At 38.3% G+C, this 27995-nt stretch overlaps 1 protein-coding gene across 2 annotated transcripts; it reads left to right on the forward strand.

The window, feature by feature from the left end:
* The first annotated feature begins 3905 nt into the window (after nucleotides 1–3905).
* Nucleotides 3906–27987, forward strand: hwt (SH2 domain-containing adapter heavyweight). 2 transcript variants are annotated; one of them, XM_071662145.1, is made up of 9 exons: nucleotides 3906–4038; nucleotides 4445–4742; nucleotides 4883–4993; nucleotides 7081–7296; nucleotides 8073–9407; nucleotides 11677–11785; nucleotides 13254–13362; nucleotides 15026–15145; nucleotides 15368–27987. In XM_071662145.1, exons 2-9 carry the CDS (start codon nucleotides 4710–4712, stop codon nucleotides 15555–15557), a joined length of 2223 nt encoding a protein of 740 aa, XP_071518246.1. In that variant the 5' UTR covers nucleotides 3906–4038; nucleotides 4445–4709; the 3' UTR covers nucleotides 15558–27987. The 2 variants fall into 2 exon arrangements, with proteins under 2 accessions (XP_071518246.1, XP_071518248.1); XM_071662147.1 differs by having other exon boundaries at nucleotides 7102–7296.
* Nucleotides 27988–27995: the final 8 nt, after the last annotated feature.

Genomic DNA, 27995 nt, shown 5'->3' on the forward strand with positions numbered 1-27995 from the left:
AGGGCTGTAAAGGCCTTCCCGACCCCACGATAGAGAATCCGATGCTCTTGCCTACAATGAAAACACAAATGTGTACCGTGTTCGCTTTCTAATCCCAGAGCGGGAGATTTGAATTTCCTGGCCATTAAATGCTCTTTCTCTTCTATTACCACCTTATGCATCTAATTTCCTTAATATTAAAGTCATTAGCGTATGTGATTTGAATTTAATGACCATTAACTGATCACTGAGCCATAGTGCTAAGTATAACTCCCGTTAAATATCCATGTAATGTTGGTTTTTAACTTCAGTGACTCAATGTGATGTAATTTGGCGACTCTTTTCTTCCCTTGTGCGCAGCAGATTACCCCCAGACGTCCTCTTAAAATAAAGCTTATTCAAAAGAATATAAATCGGAAGAGTTAACAAGAGTGGCAATGGACCAATTACATCAACTGACACTGTGCCACATGCTGGTGTTTCGTAATAGGGGCTTACTGAGAGACACCAGAAATTCTTTCACATTAAATCTGTTTACAGAACCAACTTGGCTTTCAATTTACACATTAGGGGAATTTACACAAATTTCCCTCACATATCAAATCGAATCCTGACTCAATATTGCAAAACAGATTATAAAAAAGGGCATTTCTTTCAACATCAATTGCCATATCAACAACACTAGCTACAAAATTTCATAGATTAATAGTTGCACTAACATTAATACAGTTATTTTACAGATTATTCATACAAGCCTTAATCAAAAGTATTTCTCAGCCCAGATATGCAACAGCACTTTTGTGAACTAATAAAGAGAGAATATTGTACTTATGTAATGCCACTCCCACAAGAAATACAATTAGAGGGTTTTATTCATATGTATTTCTTGTCATAATTCCATAACCATTTGCATATACAACCTTGCTAGTTCATGTGTACTTAGATTGTTTCATTGTCATTTCAAGGCACCATTTCTAGCACACTAGCAACAAGACTTCATTCAAATTCACAGATTCACTTACTATCATTACACTATTTATTTATGTTAATTTGAATATGTTTATGGAAACAGTTGTCATAATTTCGTGTTGAGAGACACGTCAAATTACCCTATCATTTCTATGCTATATTTAAACAGTTACTTATACAATATCATATTGCTAATTATAATCTAATCCTTTTGTACTCAACATGGCGGATATCACAGCGATTTATCACATCATTATCAGTTATTCGTTTACTCCCCGAGTATAATTGTTCTAGTTATCACTTATCAAATATTCCCCATAGATGTATTAATACACCACATGCCTATGTTGGAAGACAGCCTTGTTGGTGTCATATACACCCCAATCACCCATATCTTCAGAGAAGTAAACAAACCTACCTAATTAATCATTAGGCTAACCTAGATAGTTAATTAATCATTTAAGTAGTACGAAATTTCATGGTAAATGTACAAGGGGCATTTAGGGGCTGCTATATTAACATTTCCCTAAATTCCAGATTTGTTTTGAAACAGTTTTATTTTTGGACCACAAATATGATATAACAAGATAAATAATTATCGATAATGTTCGCAGAATTTACTTGAAAAAAAAATATAGAGTACATACAGGAAGAGAATATCAGTGATTTATATCATTATTAATGATGTTTCGTTTATGAATCTAATATCAAATATTCTCCATTGAAAAATAGCTTTACTTTAAACACTTTAATATACCTAGAGGCAATTCAAACTTAAAGATTCTCCAGTTTATTGTGATTTGAATTAATTGCTTACCACCCTTCTGCAAGATCCCATTGTCTTCCCTATTTATAGACTGGAGGTCCTCGGCGCCAGGTCAAAGCAAGCAACTTCAAGCAATTAATTATTGACCCTCCAAGTTAAATCAGGCTAGGGTTGTGGCCTGTTAGCGCATGCTCCAAAGACCCCCTACAGGTCACCCGATTGGCCCTTGGTATACAAAACCTCGTCAGCTCATGGCAGCCATGAAAACTGTCTCTAACATCATTATTGGCCGAAAGTAAACCCTTGGCTGAAAGTAAACCCTCAGACATTTGTTCTTGGTCCCAAAAATGAACTCGTAGCTCATAAAATTCGGGGCTAATTAGTTCCCGCCTCTGATAACAACAACTGATGGTTACTCCAAGGCCATTCCACTCAACCTCCATATTGCTAACAAGTCGAAGTAATACCTGTAGAATAAAGAGAAGGTAGTAACATGTCTCTATATGCCATCCTGGCTCAGGGGGGGAAACAGCAGTCCCATCTTTGTACTTGGGCTAGTAAAATGACCCTCCAGTAGATCAGAAATAATCATAATATAGCACCTTTTATAGTCACCCCTAACCTCTGGGAAATAGACAATGTCCCAAATCATTTCATTACAAGGGCGATTAAGTGCTTTGAACTCTGGACAATGGAGGACAAGGGGAACCAACTGGGATTTAGATAAGAGATACGAGTTCAAATTACATTTTCACATGATCACATTGAGCTGTGTTGATGAGAGGAAATTTGTCTTTCGCGCGAGGGAAAGAACGAGTATTGCAGTTAGAAAGGAGAGGAAAGCCAGTTGAAATTGACAGATTTGGAGTCCATGGCGTAAAAGTGAATAGAGTTGGTGGTTGAAGACAAAATCATGGAGGGGGAAAAAAGGATACAAGGACGCCACCATTGACAAAATGGGGCATTCATCCCATCATTAACTACAACAGGGGATGATGGCCAAGGTAGTTATGCAGAGAGAAGCAGAAAAGCCAATGGAAGGGAATCTAGAAAACAAAGACTTCAACCACATCCGATCAAATTCTTAGAAGTCGATGGCCACAAAGAAAGATATGCCAAATTCTATGAAATAGGAGGATCAGAAATTAGTCACAAGGAGGATCAGTAGCTGACCTTCCACTTCCAAAGCCGTTTTGGTGATTGGAAAGAATGGAGTACGATTCTGTTTGAGGCAATCAAGAATGGAGTACGATTCTGTTTAAAGCGATCATATGAAGCTAAATTTCAAAGACCTTGTAGAAGTAACAGTAGAATGACGAGGCAAAAATAACCTGGTTTGATTTCCTTATTAAACTACGGTTCGTTGAAATCCACTTCAGGTCCATCTGCAATTGTGAATAATCACTGTCAGTGTGACATTTCCATAATTTGAATAATCTCGCCTTCCTGGACACGATTAATGATGGCTGGTTGATATTAATAGTCGACAGGGGATGTCCCACTGACACAAATGGCCTTCTTTAGTCTTGCACAAGCTTCAGTGTCAGGTTTAATACAAGGTGACATTGATCTTTTAACTTGTGACCTCCTCATTACTATACTTGTATCGTATTTTTTTTTTCTTTTGTACACTACTCCTGTGTTTGTTTATCATCTGTTGCTTTACTCCTCTCGTATGAGCTGATTCACAAATCACAGAGCAAAAAAAAAAAATCTCTATGAGAAGGAATTTCTTATCACTGGATATTGAAAAATATTAAGCTGATGTCTATAGGAAAAGTTACGAGATAAATTTATGAATACGCGAGATAATCATTATCTTTAAGAAGCTTATTCTTTTATGTGAAACGACAGGCAGTCTATCTCTATATATAAGTTCTTTCTGATGGCTCTGGGTAATTTAAGATAAAGAGCGACAGCAGTGTAGGGAAAAGGCGGGATTAGCTAACACTCCCCTCAAAACTCCACCATAAAATTATTCTCATTTTCTTTCCCAACCTGTCCGAATGTCCTGAGGGGACGGGAGCATAATATTACCCCAAGACTGGTTTCCTGGCCAGGGGTGGTCAAGGCCTTGGCAACTTGATCCGGCCCTAATTTCTATATATTCCCCCAGCATATAGGCGCTACCCATATAGGAGATATAGGAAAAAAAATGGCCATCGGGACAAAGGACGCGAATCGGACGCAGGTGGTATCAATGCGTAAACAAGCAGACGACGCACATGCGCGCTGGATTTGTCAGACGGTAGTCGAGAGAAGATGACGCACACGGGATTTTCCTGACGGACTAGAGGGATATACAGGCCTCAAGAGAGCAGCAGGCAAGTCAGAGGCGTCCGTGGGATAATAACCACGGCCGTGAATTGGCCATTTAGGGGGGTTGGTAGTCCGGGTAGTTAGGGCGCCCTAAGGCGAGGCGGAGGGGCCTAAAACCACCACCCCCCCTTCCTTGTTGTTGGTGCAGCTTGCTCAATGGTCGTGGGATTACACCCAGATTTTGCTCCTAAGTGTCTCCTGTGGTATATATCCTCACTACCTACTGACGACGTGTCCTCCGCTTGGGGGTCTACGTGGATGCTAATGGACCCAAGAGATGTTAATTATTACTATTAAAGACATATGTTAAAGCCATGGCTCGTCTATTGTAAAGCTGTGGGAGAGTTGATATTGTGTTTATTTTTATTCTTATTGACCCCCTAAATTATTTTGTAACCTCTGTATTTCCAGGCACAAGCGTAGAGTGCTCACTCCTGGCCTGTAACCTCTAGGGGCAAGCTGTCATTTCCGTGGTGAGACGCGAGGGGGTTTCTGTGAAAGAGAGAGAGAGAGAGAGAGTGTGTGTGTGTGTGTGTGTCTGTGTGTGTGTGTGTGTGAGAGAGAGACCATGCCTGCCAAGCCTTGGAAGGTCCACGTCGAAGTTTGGGTCAACCTCAGTGGACCTGAAGCTGCCTCGTAGTGTCCAGGGTTTGTGGACAGCGGTGATGTTCCCATTATGACCAGACAAATTGTGGCAGCAAGTTCTTTGGTGAGATATTTTGTTGAAGAGTGTACGATATTAAAGCTAATTTTACGCTGAAATGATTTGAGAATATTAGTAGTAATAAAATATGACATTCTTCAGTTGGGGATTTCTATAGAAAATTCACGAGAAAAGACTGTTTGCAGGTTTTTGCTGTGTTGCCATACCGTCCAGTTCCCAGCCTTAGTCTTGGAGCCCAGTATGCCATGGCGCAGAGGAGTCGTCGCCAAATATACGAAACTGCCTTTGACAGCAAGGTGAGTTGTACGAAATGCAGTATGCGTGTTAGCATAGGATACGCAGTAATTCTTGGGTGTTGGAAAAGCGGATGTTATTTACATGAAGTTAAAAATCATTTTGAAACATTTTCTCCAATAAAATGTTTCATAATGATTTTCAACTTTGTGTAAATAATAGCTTCTTTGCCAACACCCAAGAGTACTTACAAGACTGTTAACGTATCTAACATGTGACATCCATTAGATGAGGATCCTGTGAGATGTTGAACAGTAAGTGCATTTGTGGATATGCGGCAATGCACATTTTTAAAAGACGAAAAGGAAGAGAAATCAGAAAAGACCTATTGAAGTACTTTTATGGTGTCGGAGTTGTGGATGAATCGAATAAGTGAAATAATGAATTTTAGATGGCTGACAGGAAGGAAACTTCAAGAGACTGAGCCCTACAGCTGTGGAGCTCCCTTCCTGACATGTACGAATATGTAATTATCAAGGTTTTCCCAATTTCATGTATTCTCTTCTCATTTGCTCCAGGTTCAAGCTGAAATATATCTGTTTGGGGTTAAAAGCGTGATAGATAGTTTTTGTGGGATGCATTTATTCTGAGTGAGTGTTCAAACTGCTTGATTTAGTGTTGGATGTTTGTTGTTGTTTGAGGAGCATCATGATACTGTGATGTTTATTTGAGACAACTTTTGCACTGTGGTGTGCAGGAGGTGATAGGAGGTCATTTAGGAATAGATTGAAGAGGGTTGGTGAAAGAAGTGCTTCTTGGGGGACCACAGTGTAGTGTCCCCCAGGAAAAGTTCTACCTTTAACCTTCTTCAGTCTCTCCCAACATGACCTCCCATTACTCACTGCAGACCATAGCGTGAAGGTCCTCTCATATGCAGATGACCTTGCAGTTATCCTCTAGCTCCATGACACTATCCAGGCAACAATAAATATGCAACAATACATCAAGCAATTAGAAAACCAGTTCATTTAAAACAATGTGTGCATCCCACAAAAACCCACTGTCACCCACTTAACCCTGAACAGGCAAGAATCCAGCCTGTACCCTCCCATGTCTCTGAGTGATTGAACCCCTCCCGCTCAAAAGGACTCGGTCTATATTGGATATCACATACGACAGACAAATGACATTCAATTCTCACACCATAAACAATAATGCAAGAGCTATAAATTGAAGCCCTCAGAACAAGACAAAAGAATCCCCTAGGATCCTGTACAAACAACTCATCTGCTTGACCCTGAACTGTGATTCACCTACCTGGTCATCCACTTTGTTAGAAGCAAACGTAAAGCTGAAAAACGAGGGAAAGGGAATTGCAAAAGAAGGAAGAAACTTCCGTAGACTCACTGTTTGAGGAAAAGATGTCTTGTAATGGTTAATCCTTATATGCTTGGTTTCTGCAAAGAGACGAGGAGAAGCAGCTGAAAGTTATATGCCCTGGTTCTGTAGTGACAGTACCTCATCATAATGGTGTCCTGTTGTATGGTTATGAACAAGATTATGAAAAATTACAATTTTGTAATGCATACTGTGTTTAGCTATTGATGTGTATCTCTTAAGTTTTGTTGACTGTTTCATTATATTCTTTTTGTGAATGTTTTATTTTTAGTTTCTCATGGACTTCCATGACAGAAGTAATGTATTCCTAGATTTATGGAAGTCATATGTTCCCTAAAGAGCTTACTTTAAATGAATTTTCTGTAAACTGATCCATATCTCCCCATTGACCTCCATTATAAAGCTGGTGATGCATTCATGAAGAAAAAAGTCATTCTGACCTAAAACATGATATTATCACATCTTTTATTATATTAGAGGAGGTAAAGATCTTGTACTTTTGAAAAACTTTACTGACTGGCACAGTGGTGATACAGTAACGTTTTGTGGAATACAAGTAACATGATGGGTGAGAGAGGGGCAGGATTGTTCTGTAGTATTTTGTACTACAATACAATTATTATTATTATGTTAAAAAGTGTTTAGTTATTTGCAGTATAGAGTGTATGAATGTCAACTTTTCATTTATTCTTTTATCTGAAATTCTGATCAGTTCATATTTCACTTATGAACATTACTAATTCTACTTCAGCCTTCACCGTGCTTCCGGCAGGTGGAAAAGAAGAATGAGGATGGAGGTGACCTGATAGATCGTATTGCCAACCACCCTATTCTTCAGCTTTTGAATTTGCGTCGTCGCTCTCGACAAAATGTGCAGCATAACAATAGCGGGAATGGTTGCTACAGAGCCAGGACCATACCAAGCAGTGCTGTTGTTGCTTCTACCTCTTCTGATCCAAAGTTTCAGGTAGATTTTTGTTTCCTTTGTAACATCTTTGAAAAAAAAATTGGTCACGTGATATTTTGAGTGTAGTCGCATGCCTTATCTATAACATCAGCAGTTTAATTTTGGGACAGCTGCTACATTAGAAATATTTTTGATCTTTCTCTGGTGCTACCCTGCCCCACAGGAAACAGCATCGCTGCCCCCTGGTTCAGAGAGGTAGCTCCAGGAAAACAGACAAAAAAAAGGTCACATTCATTCACACTCAGTCTCTAGCTGTCATGTGTAATGCACTGAAACCACAGCTCCCTATCCACATCCAGGCCTCACAGACCCTACTATACAGACACTGTTTCAAAATATTTGAAGACCTTCTTACCCAAAATGCACCCACCTTAATGGAGACACCAAGCACTTACTTCTAAGTAGCCCTGCAATCCCTGCATAGATGTACACACATATCACTCCACTTAAATGATTACATTGTGTCATATTTCGTTAATTGATCTTAGTTGCAATGCACAAAGTGTTCTGTATATCAATAGTCCAGTCTCGACTTTAATATCAACCTTGTTTTAAATTTCATGTTTTCATCAGTGATTTATGTATTATGCAAGTTTTCCATATGATGAAAATAATGGACAGAAAGATTATTACAAAATGAAAAGAATGTACAGAAAGATTACTTCATTACACAATTGTGATATGTATTGGCTTAAAAATACAAGTACTTTAGTTGTGAGCTTCACAGTTTACCAGCATCCATAGCTAAAAATTCATATATTTTTTGTTGTGTGCAGGTTGGTGTATACACACCAAAGGGTCGTCGTCGTGATCGAGGCCGTGGTATTGCACCTCGCCCGGCACGTAGTGTATCCACTCACTACATAACTGAGCATCGTGTCCGCCCTATTGGATTGTCTAAAAGTGATGACGAAATTCTTAATCGTGGATCCGATTCCCTGGATGAGGATGACTACATTGAGGATTACATAGAAGGTCAGAATGCAAAGGAACTATCTGCTGACTTAGACACTGTTCATATGCACAGTGATGATTATTTCAGGGATGCTGAAAAAGAGAAGAAGAGTGCGAAAAAGAAGAAGAACAAGTTAAAAGAGCGAGTAGAGCTTAGTAAATCTCAAGCCATCCCCTCTAAACTGCCTTTACGACCTTTAGAATTGCGAAGTCCTCCGGGCACAGCCCCTCTACCCATTAAATTCAGCAAGAAAACTCCCATTGCAGAAAAAAGTCCCTCCAGTTGGTTTAGTCCACCAAGACAAAAGGATCTGAACCTCCCTATAAAGAAGAGTTTGAGTAAGGAACGACTAGGATTGAGTAGAAATACACCACCCTCTGAAAGTCACACCAGTCTCAATGCATCAATGGAGGTACTTCTTGACAGCTCTTCCCACAGGGATATAAAAGCCTGTTTTATTCCTCCTGGAGTGAATGTGAAATACTCCAGTATTGAAAGTGTTGTGACAGGTAGTACAATGTCAAGCCTTGAAAGTCTGCGAAGTTCTATGAGTGATGGTAGCAAAAGCACAGCCAGTAATGAGTCTGCAATGAGTAGTTATAAGAGTTCGTCCCTGGGGAGTGACTCATCCCTCCTATCCCGTCCTGCCCTTAACCTCAGTGCACCCCATCGATCACTAATCCAGTCAGCAAAGTTTCAGATTCTTTCACCCATTTCGGATAAGTCCCAAGAACCATCATCTGAGAATGGATGCCTCTCCCAAAAGAGTTCTCCACAAGATTTGGCTGAATTGCACTCTGCTATGGCACGTCAGAAGACTCCATTGCAGTCTAGAAATATCCAAGAAGACTTCCGCAACATTCATCACATTCTTCCAGGGCCTCCAAGAGAAGGTGATGTCCAAGGATCGGACAGTGGTATTAGTATTGAGTATGGTCTCCATGTAAATAGAAAGCATGAAGCTCCCTACAGTGATTTACCATTCGACATGCCAAAACTTCGTCGACGATTGGCTGCAGCCAAAATTGGGAAGGCAAGTTTATCGAGCAGCAACTCCTCAATATCTTCCAGTGGTGCCACAAGTGAAGGAAACCAGCGACTAAGTCTTCCTCCAAGCTTCCAGCCCACAGTCAACCCTGCCGTCTCCAGATTACAAGTAAGTAGGCATTATCGACAAACTTGAAATTATCCTTATTCTTAACCCTTTGGACATGCATTTTAATTCAAAGGCCAGTTTTCTAAAAATCTGATGTCACAATGAGAAAAGGAAGTTGTTTATATCTGACCTTTTTCATTACTTTTTCTTTGTGAAAAGATTCAGAGGTTTCATATCTGGCTCTGATGTTGGTCACCATCATTGTTTTGTGGTGAAAGATGAGGTTTTTATCAAATAATTTTTGGAAATCTTCTGTAAATACATTGTACAATAAATTAATAACTGGTCTACTTAATCCCAATAAGGCAAAAACAAATAATAAGAAACAAAAACCTGTGATTGGGTGATTGCTCTTATTCCATGAAAAATTGCTATGCAAGAGATAAACTGAGTCATTGTAAAACATGATTATTCTATCTATCTGTATCTCAGATGCCCATTCCCTCTAGGAGCTCACTGATGAGGGTGGGCACGACCAAAGAATCTTAATATCTGGTGAACTCTGTTACTGCTATTTAGCCTTTAGTGCCTCGCTCTTAATAGGCCAGTGACAGAGGGAAGCTCAAGCATGGTGTTTACAGGGGCTCATATCTAATTTTCCGATTGATTTCTACCCAATGTTTTGACCTACTACTTTTACCTAATGCTCCCACCTAATGTTTCTACCAACTGCTCCTACATAATGTTCCTACCTGCTACTTCTGTCTATTGCTCTTACCATTTTGCCAAAAGGCAGGACTTGCGCATAGTAATGCAGGAAAATCTAGAGCTACGAAGAACGAGTTGTGCGAGTTATATGTTGTCAAGTGTTCTATGTGACAAGGAGAGATTGTATGTTTGTGGACAGAATGCCAGCAGTCCACATTTGGATTAGGCAGAAAGAAAAGACAGCTATCTGGGTCAGAGGAGTGCAACTTAACAACCACTGAAGTGCTAGTTCACACCGCTGCTGTCATTAGCCCTCCTGATACCCAGACGGTTAGTACCAGTAATATGCCTCCCAGATTGGTGGCTGCCAACCACCTGCTAACTACTATTAAGAACAATTAAACTCCAGGAAGTATTGCTGGGCAAAACAGCAAAGTAGTTCCTCAAACACCACTTTTGCAACAAAGAAAACAGCCTCAGTTAGTCATGGCTTCATATTGTTTGCAAGGCCAAACACTCTGTACCTCCTATCAATGCTGTCCAACATGACAGGGAGGGACTTTTTAATAATGCTGTGTATATTGTATAGAAATATAAATGTATAGTCCTTTTTGTTGATACAGTACTGCATGTTGTTATTTTGAGTTTTAATGTACAGATAACCTTAAGATCATCATCCCCTTCACCAGAGGACTTTGGCATCCCTCTGAGTCAGGCTTCATAAACAGTAACGAAAAAAAGTGCAGTATTTGCCACCCATGCGGAGTGCTTGACTTCACTGACACCAAGTAGTATATCCATCTAGAAGGCTGCACTTCCTCAGAAGTGTTTTGCCCTTGTCTGGTGTTCAGGGTAATGGAACTGAAAAGTAAGTTGTATCACTTAAATATGGCTTCATACATAGGATGCTTAGTTAAACAAAAAATGAAAGTAATGACTCCCACTTAATAAGAATACCAAGAGGTGAAATTATTTCTTTTACTTTAGCGGTAGATTGTTAGTACATGACCTGAAGATTTTATCAGAGAATGTGGGGGGCCTGCATTTTTATTTTTTCATTTCTCAAATGTCAGGGCACACAGGTTTGACACATGATAGTATTAGGGTGGACTCTGGACTAGTAACACTTTCCATTGATAAGCCTTCAGTTGCTTTCCTATCTAAATGAAGGGAGAACTATTCAGAGATTTAGTTACTCCCCCCTCAGGAAAACGAGTGATATTCAAGTCCGTGAGAAGCTAAGAACTCTTTTTAATCTATAAACAGTGGGCATGGTCTGGAAAGTCTACCAGTATGTACACCAAGAAAGGAGAAAAAAAAAACACTTTATGAAATGATAAATTGTTGTTTACCACTCATCTTGTCAAATATTTTTTTTTTTCTCAAGTGATTATTAGTCTCATGTAAGTTAGTGATGGAGACAAAAGTCATCAGGCTGATCTTTTGCATTCAGCTAAACGAAGGAGACCTGGTTTAAATATAGGCTTGCTTAGCAGGTTGTTGTTCAGTTTTGCATAAACATGTGGAGAGACATAATTGCAATGTCTTAGTCAGGTCCTAAGCTAAGTTAATCCATGTACTGGTAGGATGGCACAATAGTTCATACTCTCTGCCATGGCAGATTTCGGAGGTTCGTAGTGGCACTTCCTCATCCAACTCCAGTGACTGGGATACTAGGTCATCAGCAGAGAGTAGCGATGATCAAGGCACACCAAAACTCAGAAGCAAAGGTAGGTAAAAAGGTTTTGCCAATTTCCATTTTAAATTTCATTTGCAAAATTTGCTAGTGTTAATTCAAAGGGAATTTTCTGGTCATGATACATAGTATCTATCCTTGGTAAATTATGTTAATGAAATCTCATGTACTTAATATTTGTGGTTGGTTGCAGTAATGTATCTTTCTGTGTTATGAATACTGCTGAAGGCAAAATATATAAAATTATTCATGGGACACTTGTTTAATGAAGTTTGGCAAGGCAACTGGAGTGGATGAGAGTACAGTCAAATTCATAAAGTGAGGTGACTTTGTTGATTGGTTACTTAGGATTTTTAATGGAGATATTGCTCGAGTTGAGGTACTTGAGGATAAGCAGAATGCCTATGTAGTGCCAGTGTATAAAGGCAAGGTGGACAAAAGTAAAAGTTCGAATTACAGAGGTATAATTTTGGCGAGTATACCTGGTAAATTGTATGGAAGAGTAGAGATTGAGAGTGGTGGCATGCACAGAGCATCAGATTATGGAGGAACAGTGTGGCTTATGGAGTGGTAAAGGTTGTGTAGATCAGGTGTTTGCTTTGAAGAATCCAAGTGAGAAATATGTACGGAAACAGAAGGATCTGTTTGTGGCACTTATGTATCTGTAGAAAGTGTATGATAAGTGTTTAGTAATGCTTTGTGGATGGTATATTGAATACTTGGTGTACAAGAAAAGTTACAGGAAGCAGTGAATTTTTATCGTAAATAGGGCATGTGTGTAATTAGGGAGAGGGGAGGTCGAGTGGTTTCAGGGGAAAGTGGGTTTGAGGCAGGGTTGTGTGATTTCATCATTGCGATTCTTTCTTGGGTTAGTCCTTATTCCATTAATGAAATTCAGTTGATGGTACATCATGCATGACCTCATCCTCCGAAATCCATGCTGTTTTCTGGTTTGTTTCTCTTTGCATGTATATTCCATTTCGTTTCTGATTATCAGAAGGTTTAGACCCTGCTCTTCGGTTATACAGGCCAGTAATTTTTCATACTTTCTTATCGCTTTTCCTAAAAACAAGCACAGAATTTGCCATCTACCACTTTAATCTCTTGATATTGGTTCTCTTTCTGTGGAGTTCCAGACATTCCATGAGGTCTGTTAAATATTTCTTCACATTCCTTGAGTGTGGAGGATAGGACAGCATCAACATGTAGCTTACATGAGTTTGTCCCCTCCTTCATGAGATTTTTTGTTCACTTGTATTTGTTTTCATAAAATCTTAGTTTTCTAATCAGTTTTAGGTGAAGTTTCACCACATAATATCTGTGTTATGATATCTTTGCATTGGTCCAAAAACATGTCCTTGCTTTGTTTCTGTTGGAAGTTTTTCTCTTTCCACATTTCAGAAAAGATTGTCAAGTTATAGCTATACAAAGCTAGACCATAACCATTTACTCAGTGTTTACTGTCTCCTGTCACATTTTTAACTTATTTGTAAATTTTACAGACGCCATTCATAATCGAGGAAAAAGTGGACTGGCATTGGATTTAGGATGTGCAGCAATGGCCATAAAAGGGGAAAAGGTTGATGTAAAACTTCCTTTAATGAAGCAAGGGTAAGTCAGGATTCCTGTTGGGTATTACGACTTGTAGACGGAAGATTTGGTGTTCTTTAACTTTCATAAATGTCTTGCATGCAGGTAGACATGTGTCAACCAAGACTAATACAAAATTTTGAGTTGCTTTTAGAACTTGGCGTCAGGGCCCACAAGAGGAATTTTATCAGGGGGTACAAAGTTTCTTTTGGGTCTCCTTCCCTTCTCCATTAGTCATCCTGTTTTTATCCACTACAGTTTTATGCCATGAGCTTTAAGGCCATAAAGGGTATGGAAGATGAGAGAGGGGTGGAATGGAGCACTCTGTTGAATTTCTGCATTTTCCGAGATCCCAGGAAATTCCCTGCACCTCCTTTTGTACCCCTGGGGGTATGATGTACCTCCTACATCCCCCCTCTCAGAGGCCCAGCTTGGCCTACAGAATGTAAATAAACACAACATACATGGGACGTTACATGTAAAACAGGATATTGTTCTTTTTATGCTATATATATTAATTATTGTAAAACAACCTCAGGACCCCTCGTTTGGGGCTCCTGCAGCATTGATTAGACTGTACTCCTATCCTTCCATTGTTAATTAAACAGCCTCACTGATGGTGACTTATCATTCATATTGTAACCAATTGCTGGTGGAGTGTCTGATAATACCTCCAGTTTTTATTATTTATCCAAACCCAGAACCCCCTTACTTAACTGGGATCTTGCAGCTTTGAGGCTGTACAGGAGCAAGAGATGATGGACTCCTGTGGCTTTGACAGTGACACAGCCTTATCGAAGGTGATATCTCCCTCCTGGTGCAACCACTTACAGAAAGAATTTTTTAACACACACCCTATTTATATATATGTAACACCTGCAATAAAATACTTCAGGTACAATCTCCCCTTAAAATGTTTGGCTTTCGGTAATTTGAAACAATACCAGGCTCTTCCCACCTAAGACTAAATTCCTGATGTATGTGTTCCAAAAGAAGGCAGCATAATGCAAGTTGACAGTAAGAGAACCAGTAACTTATTAGTGATGTGTTCCAGGATCTACTGAACCTCCCCATAAAAACTTTTTAACATTATCATAAATCCAATAAAAATTGTATAATAGAATAAAAGAATCATATGACATTATTAAAAATATTTAAAAGAAATGGTAATAGGTATATACTTCAATACTCATTATTAACAGGGAATAAAGTAACTGAAAAATAGATGCATATCTGGTGGATGCCAGTGGAGTTTGGTCCACAGACCACATTCTGAGAAACTTTCCATTTTTCAAGCTAAGGATTCCTTACTCAGTGCCGGGTACCTAAGCTTGGTATCTAATGTATTTCACTTTTGTCAGTGAAGTATCTTAAATATATTGGTTACAGTAGTGAGATGCTTAGTTGTTAAAAGTATTTTAAGTATTTATTCTTTCTAAATTTAGGTTACTACAGTAATATCAAGCTTTCGGATGGAGAAATGCATCAAAAGTTTCAAGTCGTAAAGAGCACATTAATGAAAGTTGGCAAGGTGCATAATGGCCTTGAAGTTGACGATTTTCTCATGCTATCTTAATAAGGTTGTAATCTGAACAAAGTGGTGTTACAAAACTCCTGCTACTTTGGGTTACAAAGTGAGTTGAAAGTATTAGATGTTAAGCTTCACAGGGTCTTTTTCCTACAGCTGGTACCATGGAGCCTTAAGCAGAACAGAGGCAGAGGCTACACTAAGGTCTTGTTCTGAAGGCAGCTACTTGGTGCGCTCTCTCGACATCTCACGACATGAATACTCTCTTGGATTGAAGTAAGTTTTTCGTTACTTACAGGGAGTTTAAGATCAACAAGAGTTGACAGGCTTATGGAGGGGTAAATTTGTTCTTTGTAACTAACACATTACATTCTTATTTTAGACTAAGGGCATACACCCATGTGCCTTTTGTGCATTTTCTGTCTTTATTACATCAACTTTTAATACTATATGTGCTTCTTTGCATAATATTTGGCATGTTTTTCTTTTACTCCATAGGTCTGCTCGTGGATATATGCACCTTCGGATACAATTTGATTGCAAGACTGGTCAGTACATGCTGGGAAGGGGCACCAAGCAGTTTCCTTCCGTGCCCCACATGATCCAACACTACAGTATTTTCAGGTTACCAATAAAGGGTGCTGAACATATGGTCCTGCTGCATCCTGTGATTCATGAGACTCTTTAGTGAAGCTTGGAAAAGAATGTGTGCTGTCAGATTCATCGAAGCTCATTTAAAGATTCTTATTTAGAATCTGCCACATAATCAGTGGTCAGCCTTGGAATACTTGTTATAGAGAATGCCTCATTTATGGATGAGAAAATAATGCATTATGAGCTTACAGCCAAGGTTGAATGTTGCTGATTGTGTTGTAGTTTCCTTGTAAAACCCAGTTGCCAATCTATTGCCAAACATTTAGCATCTTCCATAATTCCTAATAATCTTTCTTGTGCATATGCGAGTGAAATACTCAGACATTCTTTTTTCTTTTTCAGTAAGTTTTTTAGAACTCCTAAGTGAAATCTACACTCATCTTAACAGGTCAAATAACAAATCTTTTAGATTCAGCAGCTTGTCGGTATACAGGAATGAAGGTGGAGGGGCAACTGCTGCACCAGAATGGTTTGTTTTACTTGGAAGTTGTACAATTTTCATCTGTTTGATAGAAAACGTTTTTCATCTGTCCAGTAGAAGAGAGCATTCTGATGCCAATACATAGAGTATGATCTAGTACAAATTGCCTGGATATATTGTGTGCTTGGCAGCACATTATGACTTCCTACAATGAACTTTGTATCATGAGGAAATTTAGCTAACACACTATATTAGATTGTTAAATTGATTCAAAATCTATAAGGCACAGTTTTTGCAGAAAAAGTGGTTAGGGAGGTAAATGCAAGAGTTTTGGAGAGATGGGCAAGTGTGTAGTCTGTTGTGGATGAGAGGGACTGGGAAGCGAGTCAGTCATTGCTCGCTGATGATACAGCTCTAGTGGCTGATTCGGGAGAGAAACTGCAGATGTTGGTGGCAGAGTTTGGAAAAGTGTGTGAAATGAGAAAGTTGAGAGTGAATGTGATTAAGAGCAAGGTTATTAGGTTCAATAGGGTTGAGGGACAAGTTAATCGGGATGTAAGTTTGAATGGAGAAAAATTGGAGGAAGTGAAGTGTTTTAGATGTCTGGGAGTGGACTTAGCAGTGGATGGAACCATGGAAGCAGAAGTGAGTCACAGGGTGGGGAAGGGGCAAAGGTTCTGGGAGCAATAAAGAATGTGTGGAAGGAAAGAACGTTATCTCTGAGAGCAAAATTGGGTATGTTTGAAGGAATAGTAGTTCCAACAATGTTATATGGTTGTGAGGCATGGGCTATAGATTGGGTTTTACGGAGGAGGGGGATGTGTTGGAAATGAAATGTGTGAGGACAATGTGCAGTGTGAGGTGGTTTGACTGAGTAAGTAATGACAAGGTAAGAGAGATGTGTGGAAATAAAAAGAATATGGTTGAGAGAGCAGAGGAGAACCATGGAAGCAGAAGTGAGTCACAGGGTGGGGAAGGGGCAAAGGTTCTGGGAGCAATAAAGAATGTGTGGAAGGAAAGAACGTTATCTCTGAGAGCAAAATTGGGTATGTTTGAAGGAATAGTAGTTCCAACAATGTTATATGGTTGTGAGGCATGGGCTATAGATTGGGTTTTACGGAGGAGGGGGATGTGTTGGAAATGAAATGTGTGAGGACAATGGGTTGGATATATGGAGAGAATGAGTGAGAAAGATTGACAAAGATGATATATGTGTTAGAGGTGAAGGGAACAAGGAGAAGTGGGACCAAACTGGAGGTGGAAGGATGGTGTGAAAAAGATTTTGAGTGATCGGGGCCTGAACATACAGGAGGGTGAGAGGCATGCAAGGAATAGAGTGAATTGGAATGATATGGTATACCGGGGTCAACGTGCTGTCAATGAACTGAACCAGTGCATGTGAAGCATCTGGGGTAAACCATGGAAAGGTCTGTGGGGCCTGGATGTGGATAGCGAACTGTGGTTTCAGTGCATTACACATGACAGCTAGAGACAGAGTGTGAATGAATGTGGCCTCAGCTGCAAAAATGTTGTTGCCTGATGCATTATTGTTCATTTGAGATTTTTAGTTTTGAAACAATTATGTTTTCATTGTGAATAAGAAATCACACAGGTTTCCCATCTTATATCATTTTTGATGTGTGATATTTGTTCAAAAATTTTTCTCAGGTTACTAAAAACATCATGGACTGATGTGCTTTAGTGCCACCACAGGCAGAAGTTAACCATCAGTACTCATATAAAAGTATTATATATAATGCAGTACGCATAGTGTCAAATTCTCAGTATTAATTTAATTTTAGAATTTACCAGTGTAGCGAAAGAATTATATGGGCCAAGCCTTTAGGTGTATATAGTATGCCACAGTTACACTCTACCTGGCCAGTGACTTACTGCTAACATTTTATGAGAGTGCATAAACTTGAGTTGTGTGGTGAGAGACGATGAAAGAAGCACATTGTGTAGAATCTCATATTTATGTACAAAATTTTGTTGCTTACTCATGGGCTTGCCGAGAATGAATAATCTTGGACTCGCAAGTCTCTCAGCAAGTGGATAATAGGCTACTTATAAAACTTGGTACTTTGTTTTGATAAAGAACTGAGTTACAGGCCATTTGGAAATTGATGATCTGTTGACAGTGTAATGATGTATCATAAGAAGTGTTCACTGTTATTTCGGATTCCATGAGAACACTTACAACAGTGAGTTTTCTCCATGCTATGGGTTGTGATTTTATAAGCCTCATGATATCAGGTATCTACTTTAATTGATCACAGCTGTTTACTCTGTTAGATGATGATTGTATATATTGAAACATGGACATTAATATCAAGTAATTTTAAGTCTCTTCCAAACTTGGTGCCAAAGCTATGAGCCCAGGGAACCATACAGTATTATGGATATTTTATTTCTAATTTAGTATACAGAGAGAAAGTTTCAGTATGCTGAAGTACACAATGAAAACTTACAGAAGAAATGTAATTCCCTCACTTGTATGATGCACTACTAAACTAGAATGATGAAGTAGGCAAATAAGATCCCACAGAATCTTTCACTACATTTATGGTTCCATTGCTTTGTAAGTATTTACATTTATTTATATATATGGTGATGTAATGTCTTTAATTGTCAGGATGATGATAATCAGCACAGTCTCATGTTAAGCATGTTATTTTTTTCTTTGTGTTGCTGTGCTATTAATAGAAATTGTTACAGTAAAACATATAATTCAGAAAAGGGAAATTTAGTGAAGCTGATAGATTTTAAGAGATACGAGTGGGAAGCATGAGTCATCTGATACATATGTATGGGTTGGTGAAATACTCCTTATACTTTCACTACCACGAACAAGAGATCAAGCATACATGCATTAGGCAACCTCACTCCCAACTCAAGTGGCTCTCTCTCTCTCTTTTTTTCCCATGTAAGCAAAAGTAGGCTGAGTTGAAGGATCTGGTATGATTATGGCTGATTACTGCCCAAGGTGCAATCTGGGTTAGTCAGTCTCATGTTAAGGATCCAGACTAAATTACACAATCTCTCTATTTTACTGTCAGTACACCCAACTTTGGTCACTGTCATCTCAGGATCCAGCATAAGTTTATACATTCTCATGCCCTGACAGTGGTGTGCTCAGGGTTTATAACCCTCATCTTGAAACCCCTCCTTTACCAAATCACACACATTTGTATGGCCCTACTGTGGTCTGCACATTTCGTAGGGCTCGTCATTGTCATGGCTAAACCTTACACTATGATGTACATTACTGTGCCCTGGTAGTGGCATGCTCTAATACGGTGTGTCAAGTCGGTTCCCTAACTAGATTACAAATTCTCATCCTCTAATAGTGGGTTAAGGACTAGTTGCTATCACATTCAGGCCCCACACAGTAATATATGTACCTACTCCTTTGCCATGATGTACTCAGGGCTGATCATTGTCAAGACTCCACATAGGTCATCCTCTTACCCCTGCTATGGTCCCCAGAGCTGGTCACCTTTTTAGTCAAGGCCTTGCTCTAAGTTACATATTTTTGTGCCCCTGCAGTGAACTCAGGGCTGGTAACCTGTTATGCTAAGGCCTTTTTCTAGGTTAGTTTGATAGATATATTAACCCCTGAGAAGAAAGTGAAATGATCAGATTGTCATGAATTTGAATCTGATTTCAGATAATCTTTAATTTCACCTCTGCTGATTGATGAATATCTCTGAGTCCCGAGTTTGTTCAAGCTTTGAAGAGATAGAAATATGGTGCAATATGCTCTGGCACTCGATGTTAACCATTAATTAGGTTACTTACCAAGTGCATAAACCTTAGGATACTTCACTTCCCAACTTTATCTATATTATTAACTGGATTTCATATACATTACTTTTATACGATACCCAACATACTTAAGAGTGGTTTGTGATCGAAAATCTTTTAAAATAACTATTTGGAGCTACATTTTACCTTGAGTGTATCACCTATTGGCTTCGGTTTAAAAGCTCGGTGCAAAAACAGTTAAGCTCATTGGCATTTAGATCAAACCCCACATTCTTGCTGCTTTTTGATTAAATATTAAGATATTTTTCCCTTTTCAAAGAGTATGACCAGTGCAGGTTATTGAACTGACCCTGTGGTTGTTGTATTCATTGTTATGCAAATGTTAAAAATCTAAAAGTAATGGTTGGAACCATGAATTCTTCAAGCTGTTTTTTCCCCTCTTTATCAAACTGAAGGACTGTATTCAGCCTAAAGTTTATACAATGAGTGTGTCAACCTCTACGTTGCAGCAATTGTGTGAACAAAAATGAAAAAAATGTGTAAAAGGACTAGACCAGAGTAAGGAATGGGAAATGTCAGCAAGTGCAAGACTACAAGGAGCTCTGAAAAATGAATGGGGTTTGGTCAAGGAAAATTAATGAATTACCGGTTGAAGAACACGATTAAGAAAAATCACAATGAAAAATCACATAAGTGGTACTAGATGAATGCACTTTTTGTTATTGAAGGCTCCAGTTATGGACAACAGTCTGCATCAAAGCCAGGCCATAATTGAAATATAGAGGTTAATGAAAGAGAAAAAGAAGAGACAAGGTAAAGTATTTATGAATTTTGAGGAAGTGAAAAACCAATCTTTTAAAATATGCCAGGTCTTAGTCATTGGGAAAGACATGAGAAGGTAGAGGGTTCCAAAGCTTTGAGGTGTAGGGAAACAGTTATCACAACAACCCACCCAAGAGTTACCAGTGGCCACATAGCAATCATGTGACACAGCAGCTTGCTGAGTTTTGCGTGATCTAGCTAGTGGTGGGAGCACATGCGCAACCAGCATGTAGGAGCAAAAACCAAAGTAATCCCTACAAAAGAGGAGAAATTAACCAACATTGCAGCACAGGGGAAGTGGTTCAAGTTTTGAAGTTGGCCTGAGAGAGTTGATAGGTCAAACCTTTTCTACTTAACTCTGTCAAGTAAGGTAGCAAAGCTACAACCACTGCAGATGTGAGAGCAGTACTTCATACAAGGACAGAATAGTCCTTTGTATAAGTGGAGCAAGTGTTCAGAAGAAAAGACATTTTGACATCTAAACAGGACTCCCAGTTTCTTAGAGGCAGACTTAGCTATTTCTGTAATGAGGGGTTTCCAAGACAGAGTGAATGTTACAGTAATAGCAAGTATGTTCACCGAGATGAGGGGAAAGAATTACAGAACCGTCGAAGAAGATAGGAAAGTTGTGAGGGTTAGTATTTGGTCCAACATCGCAGGACCTTTAGCATGGCTAGGGAGGACCTATTTATGGGTTTTAGAATGAAGTATTGGCTGATGTTACTTGTCTGTAACAGCAGTTTCTGCCATCATCCAGGCATCTTCTTTATTCAGAATCAAGTCTGGTTTCTTTTATGGGTTTGCTGGAGAGTCTGGTTCGAAACTGAAACCTGCTCCTCCTTTAGGAAAGCTCTTTAGACTCTTAACTGTTTCATGGTTTCTGAAACATCAAAAAGATGATAAAGCCCAGCATCTATGCATCAACATTAACCAATTCCTCGACTCAATTTTTTTCTAGAAAAATTGCACCATAAACCAGGGAAAATGCATTTCCTTTTTCTGGGACACCACCGTGGCAGTACAATATATTATCATCTGGAGGACCTGTCTTTCTTCACTTCGGTCCAGTCTTGCAATAGCAAACACACTTCAGGTTTTCATCTTAAAAAACAAGCAAAAGAATTATGCAATAAGTGGGCAGAAACACTGTCAAAATAACCACACTGTCTTCAGTGTTTTGATGGCTTCAGTCTGTAGGAGTCTTACTTCCGATGGACCTGTTCTGATCAGGAATTAGTGCTCTCCTCCTGCTGCACATTTCCCCATTGCTGGATACCATGGCTTATGATCTCTATGTACTTAGAGAATTAGAATCAATGGAGTTGGACGTTTCCAACACCCAAATTCTACTCAGGTTTTTCTAAAGCTGACTAATTTTCAGAGCTTCATAACATGCATAATTTCCCTTTGTAAGGACCAGCTATGGTTTCTCTTTCTCAAGATTTGTCTGCAGCTTCTACCAACGCATCTTCAACACCCGCTTCATATGACAAGTCTGAACACAGAGTTTTGGGCCCTTCATGTATGGATTTTGTACAGTATTTATTAAAGTACGGTATTTTTCATTAAAGAAAAAGCAATGCTACAGATCTTTCCAAATGTGCAAGAACTTCTGCAGTCAGACTATACCAGTTAGCCATGAGGACCTTTTAGGACTGTGGTGGTAGATGCAGATGAGTCCTCGCAGGAAAGCATGTCCCTTTCCAAGAGAAAGAATGAGCAGCTTCCACCATACCTTCCCATGAGAGTGCTCTCTGAGAATCCTTATTGCATAGACATAAACTTCTTTAGTTTTTCTTCATCCCAAGATCTAGGACTAGGACTCTGCAACTCGCCTCATACTTCTGAAAAGTTCTGGACGTCCTAGAATTGGACTCTTTCAACCCTAAATATCACTGAAGATGTACCTCTTCAGGAAACCATCTTTCTCCCTACCCTTGTCTCTGGTTGGTAGTGAAAAACACACCATATCCAGACAGTATCGCCTATCAGTGTATGGACTGGGTTTCAGTGTGTTCACACCCAAAGTTCCATCTATTAAGCAAAACCACTGTTTTCGTCAAAGCAAACACTCATCACCAGCTGGAAAAACATACATTGATATCATCCACTATATCCTGTCACTATCATAGAATCATAATGTTAACTCTTCCAGGAAAACAGTGGTGGCTGTCTATGAAAGGCTCCGGCTATTAAACTACACCTCTCAACTAGATACATTTCGGTTCATGTCAGAAAAGTCATCATGAGCTCAACCTTCACACAACATGCAAGTTCATGATACACAAAATGGTTTTTATTGGTGCATATCCTTTATCCCTATTCTTGCTAGGTATCAGCAGTAGGAGTTTGTGGAACACATCCGATACTTTTAGAAAACTCTATCTCTACCTGGACCTCTTGGAGAGGTGTCAGTCAGAAAGGTCTACAGGGAGACTTTCAGTGACAACTTGATCATCCTGATCACCTAACGGTAAATAAAAGAGACCTCATCATTCTCATGTGATTATACTCTTAATATGTCTGCCCATGCACAAAGTCGATTTAGGAAGAATTAGTGTTTTGAAATCTTATGACCCTTTTCTTCCAGCATAGAAGATCCCTTAACAAATCTGTAGCCCATTTCCCTTTTTACCTTCTCTCCTTGCTGCTACATTTTGTTCATAATTTTTTTTAGCATGAAATGGTTTCTAAATCTGTGATTGGGTGCTAGTGGAAAGACTCCTTAAGCGAAGGCTAGACCTTCTTGAGGCTTGAGTGAGTGTAGTGTACAGAAGTTGTCTGTTCCTGAAGACAGTCATAGCATGAGAAGGATGGAAAATGGAAGGGGGGTCGGGGACTTTCAGCGAGGGGTTAGGTGAGCATAATGGGACCCTATATAGAGGGGCATGCTTTCAATGCTGTACATGTACTGACAGGACCTCTCTGTAGAAAGGAAAGGATTTACGAATTTCGACATACCTCTGACATTCATGGCTTAGGTTGTGCCTGTGTCAACGGACAACTGCCAGTTACAAATGATGTTCCTGTTCAAAGGAAATTATGCATGATTGCAATAAAGATGAATAAACCAGTTATTTATGAATAATTTTAACATAATTCATTGTATACTCATATTAGCAACTGGAAAAGTACATCAGCAACCACAGCACCATATTTTGACAATTTTTTAAAAGATTTCTGTACTGAATACATTATTACTGAATACATTATTCACTTCGAGTTACATTCTTTAATATAATGATAACTTACAGGATAAATGTGGTGCATCGTTTACTACTATATTGTGGTGCTGACTGTCCAAAAGGACGAAATCAAATATGACATTTCTCTAGATTTGTCAGTAACAGTTACTGCATTACGTCATCTGGCAATTATTTTACTAATCATATGGCAATTATTATGTAGCCTTTTTGTATTGTTTTTCTATATATTTCTATCAGTATAAAACAAATCAGATTTCTAGTGTGCCAGTTTGACGTAAACTCCTTGAACATTTTGTGCCAAACAGCATTTCTGTGCATTTGACATGTTACTGACGAAACTTAGCATGGACGAAACCAACTTCTTGTTATAAAAGGTGCCACTTCTTACAGTGAAATACATAGTAAAGGATGGTAGCTGTAGTAAAGTTAAGTTTTTCACACTTTGATATTCATTCACCACTGCCTACAACTCTTCTTGCTGAATGATAAATGCATCATCTACTTGAAACACTATCTTGTAACCCCACTCCTTTTCAGCACTCTGTAATTCAGCTTCTCTGCCCACCATCCAAACCATTATATTTCACTATGAGTGAAAACCAAACATGGGGACATAATTTATTCCTGTTTGAACTAAACTATTTTCTTTTAACTTTACATTTTTTCCTCTATTGCTTATGATGCAAAGTGTAGTCTACCAAAACTCTTTTAAGCTCCAATCAGCTTTCCTTTTATTCTAGAAAAAAGTAAGGTAAAAAGGGGTAAAGGTTAAAAATATATGAATGCATACTTTCCCAAGTGGGGTAAACGTTGTTTGATCAGTCTGTATATACTTAATCAAAACTTCTGTTCACTTGGGATTAATATATAAGGCATTATAAACTACTCATTTAATTCATGAGCTAGGACAGGTTGCATTGACAAGGTATATTTGATTTTACGATTGTATTCCATTTCATTTACTGCGACTCCTTATGTCTCTAATGCATGACTCTGATGATGTAGCTGAACCAGAATTAGGATATTTTATGTGCCATATTGTAGGCTTGAGGTTGCTGTAACTGTTTAAATTAACCATTATTGTAACAACACCATAGATGAATATTTGTCTTACACTTTACATATAATACAAATTGTATACCATATCAGTGCTAATCTGGCTTATGAGCCAAATGGTCCTTATCAAGTCTCTAAGATCTTCCAAAGTTTTAAATTTAATCAAATGATGCATTTCATTGCAATTGGTTTTGAAACGGCAGCATTCGCTGCTACATTTTAACATGAAAGGACTGTATGGTTGCTTATGGATATTAATGCTTCGTATACTCTATATAAAATTTGGTATTTATAGGACAATCATATACAATATGGAAATAATGAGAAAACCTAGGAAGTTTTTAGGGCTAGTTGTCTGGTAGAAATTCTCTTAAATTTTAAATTAAAAGCAAATATTTCTGTATAAATGCTTCCAGTTATTAAAAGATAGTTAAAAAGTAACATACTATAGTTGAGCAATGCAATAATGCATGTCCATCCATGTCTTCACAGCTGCTGTCATACAGTCGTAATCATTCCCTCCAGACCCACATCCCTCCCATGTTTGTAGTCTGCGGCAGAGAACTTTGCTGAGTGTGCCCATTGTCCTCGTTTTATGTGCTCCTTCTGTCCGTAATTAATTTTTCAACCAATAGTTTGACTAATTTTTTAAATGTGGATGCCAAGTCTGGTTTCTCTATGTATTTTATTGCTCCAAATATTTTTCTTTATCATAGTTTTCATTGGGGGCCACTTGTCCAACCACTGTTTCACAATGATGCAGTGACAATTATAACTTGTCAGGAGATAAGTTTAATGCTAGTTTCATCAGTAAAATTAATGGATAAAGCTGAAGTATATTAATCAAAATAGTCCATAATCTTAACACCAAATTTTTGTAAAGTAATAAGTATAAAGTGCTGTATCAGCAAAGCAAGTAATTGTTCATATAACAGAAGTCCATTGGAGCAGTATCCAGTACCAAGGAATAATAAAGCGGATCTTGTTGACAGTGGCAAAGTTCATTCTGCCGATAGCAGTAGTTGTCAATCTTGTCTGGGTCTTGTTGACCAGAATTTTTATTCTGTACATCATATTTTGATAATCTGTACCTTTTAAAATCATTGCAAATAGTATACAAATTATGAAAATCATGTCGGATGTGCTAGTTAGTAAAGGTTCAGATTAACTAGTCCTTAAAGGTCTTTGGTACTACTGTACTTGAGTTAGTAAAGTGAAACAGTAGTTAGGAAGAACCCTGTAGAGTCATGAAATATGTAGTTCCATTACATGTCATTGTCCCTTTTTAGTAATTATATGGGAAAGAGTGTCTGTACAGTATTATTTGCTCTCAGGAGTGAAAACAAATAATATTATGTAATTGCGAATGAGCCTTGAAACAAAATTGGATAGGTGATGAAAATTGGTTAGATAATGTCTACTGATACATGTAGTTTTTATTTAAGGAACCCAATTACAGTAAATTAGTATATTTATTCTTTTATATGTCTTGATGAAGGGGAAAATATCTTGCTTAGGAAATCAGAAGCAAAATGTTGGTTTATGAATACTGTTACCACTGTAACGCATAGAAAAAGCCCATCTACTCATGGAACTTCATCCTAACAGATGCCTTGTGTGTATATTCCCTTAAATTATTCATATCATAGACATGTTGGTGTTGCAATTTGTATCCCAGAAGTCTTGTTATCGAGACTTTATGGTTCAGGAAACTAGCACCAAACATAGCTATAGCCTTGTTGATATTAGTCTGAAATCAAGACTACACAATTATCTTGTTAACATAAAACTGATGACACTGACTGCACTGGTTTGTTAAGAGAACCAAATGTACTTCTATCCTGAAATATCTACAACAGTGCAGTTATTACAGAGTATTTCAAATATTTACCCTCTTCTTTTTTTTCACAGAATAATGCCTATGCTAGAAAATATATAAAGGAATGAAAAGTAATAATGACTGCAATAGAGAAGCCAAAGAATGAATCATAAAATACGAAACAATATTGAAGAGTTCTAGCCAGGGTTTGACCATATGCCCATGATAGTCATGATATATATTTGTGTGGTTCTTGGTTCAGTGGTACAATATATGGCAGTGACTTTGGGGAAGAGTCAATGATCTAAGGTTATTTTAATTGACATGCTCTTCAAAGTTATTTGAATATAGCATCTTGTGGATATTAAAGTACTGTAAATATGAAAAATAGCAAAACTTATATATCAAGAAAATAGAATTAAAAAACTAAAATCATACTGAAAAAATTAAATGTAGCCTTAGAATGTAAACTTTTCCCAAACGTCATCAGTAGGGTTGGATAGGATGTACTTTGTAGCTATGGCTGTACAGTATACAAGAGATAATTTTGGAATTGTGAGATATTGCTAAGCCGGGGTTATCACTACACTTATAATGAGGAAAGACACACAGGGCTGACGTGACTTGTCCCTCATGGCTGATTAATGCCATATGGAAATAACAGCAAGCAGAGGTTGTGTTGTATAGGGCTATATACTATACTGCAATGACTCTAGTGAACGTCCAGAAATAATTGTAAGCTATAGTAAATCCATAGTGCTAAAGTACTTTTTAAAAGGGTGCCAGACTCATTTTTTAAAATAAGATTTTGAAAATTCTAATTCTAAGGAATAGTAGGAATGACAAAAACTGATCCCCACGGGATTAATATACAGTGCCAAGCTCAGTTTCTTGTAGGTTACATACATAACAGAATCCAGACAGTCATTGCATGGATGTAAATGAGTCCCTAAAAGGAATGCGTACAAAATCTCAACTCTACCGTGAAGCATATCCAGACCAGTGCAATCTGGCATAGCCCTCTTGGGTTACAAAGTCTGGATTTTGGCTGTCAGGATTCTGTTACAAATCTTTCTGGTAATATTGTACTACAGTTATTTGTAATTGTTAAATCTGGTATGTTATTGATTTAAAAATGATTTTGCTAAGTTAGTCCCTGTTTTTGACATGTATAGTAAACATTGTACAGATTATTCCATAGCATGTACAGTATTCATGGCTTTATTTATTTTTGATATGTTGAAATAGTTTATGTTTTGTTCTGTCTTTGTTAAAGTACTTTGCAAGAGACCCTACCTTTGAATGTTTTTGTAATGAAGTTGGAATAAATTGCCAGAAAAAACCTTAAGGCAAGTGCTCTGCTTAAACGAGATACTTGTT

This window comes from Panulirus ornatus, chromosome 5 (assembly GCF_036320965.1).
Source record: "Panulirus ornatus isolate Po-2019 chromosome 5, ASM3632096v1, whole genome shotgun sequence".
Taxonomy (NCBI): Eukaryota; Metazoa; Arthropoda; class Malacostraca; order Decapoda; family Palinuridae; genus Panulirus; species Panulirus ornatus.

Bases quoted from the DNA above. Each gene is read 5' to 3' on its own strand.
- hwt (XM_071662145.1), top strand. From the start codon at position 4,710: ATGACCAGACAAATTGTGGCAGCAAGTTCTTTG. The intron at 4,743-4,882 runs GTGAGATATTTT...GACTGTTTGCAG, and splicing joins TTGTGGCAGCAAGTTCTTTG to GTTTTTGCTGTGTTGCCATA. The intron at 4,994-7,080 runs GTGAGTTGTACG...ATTCTACTTCAG, and splicing joins AAACTGCCTTTGACAGCAAG to CCTTCACCGTGCTTCCGGCA.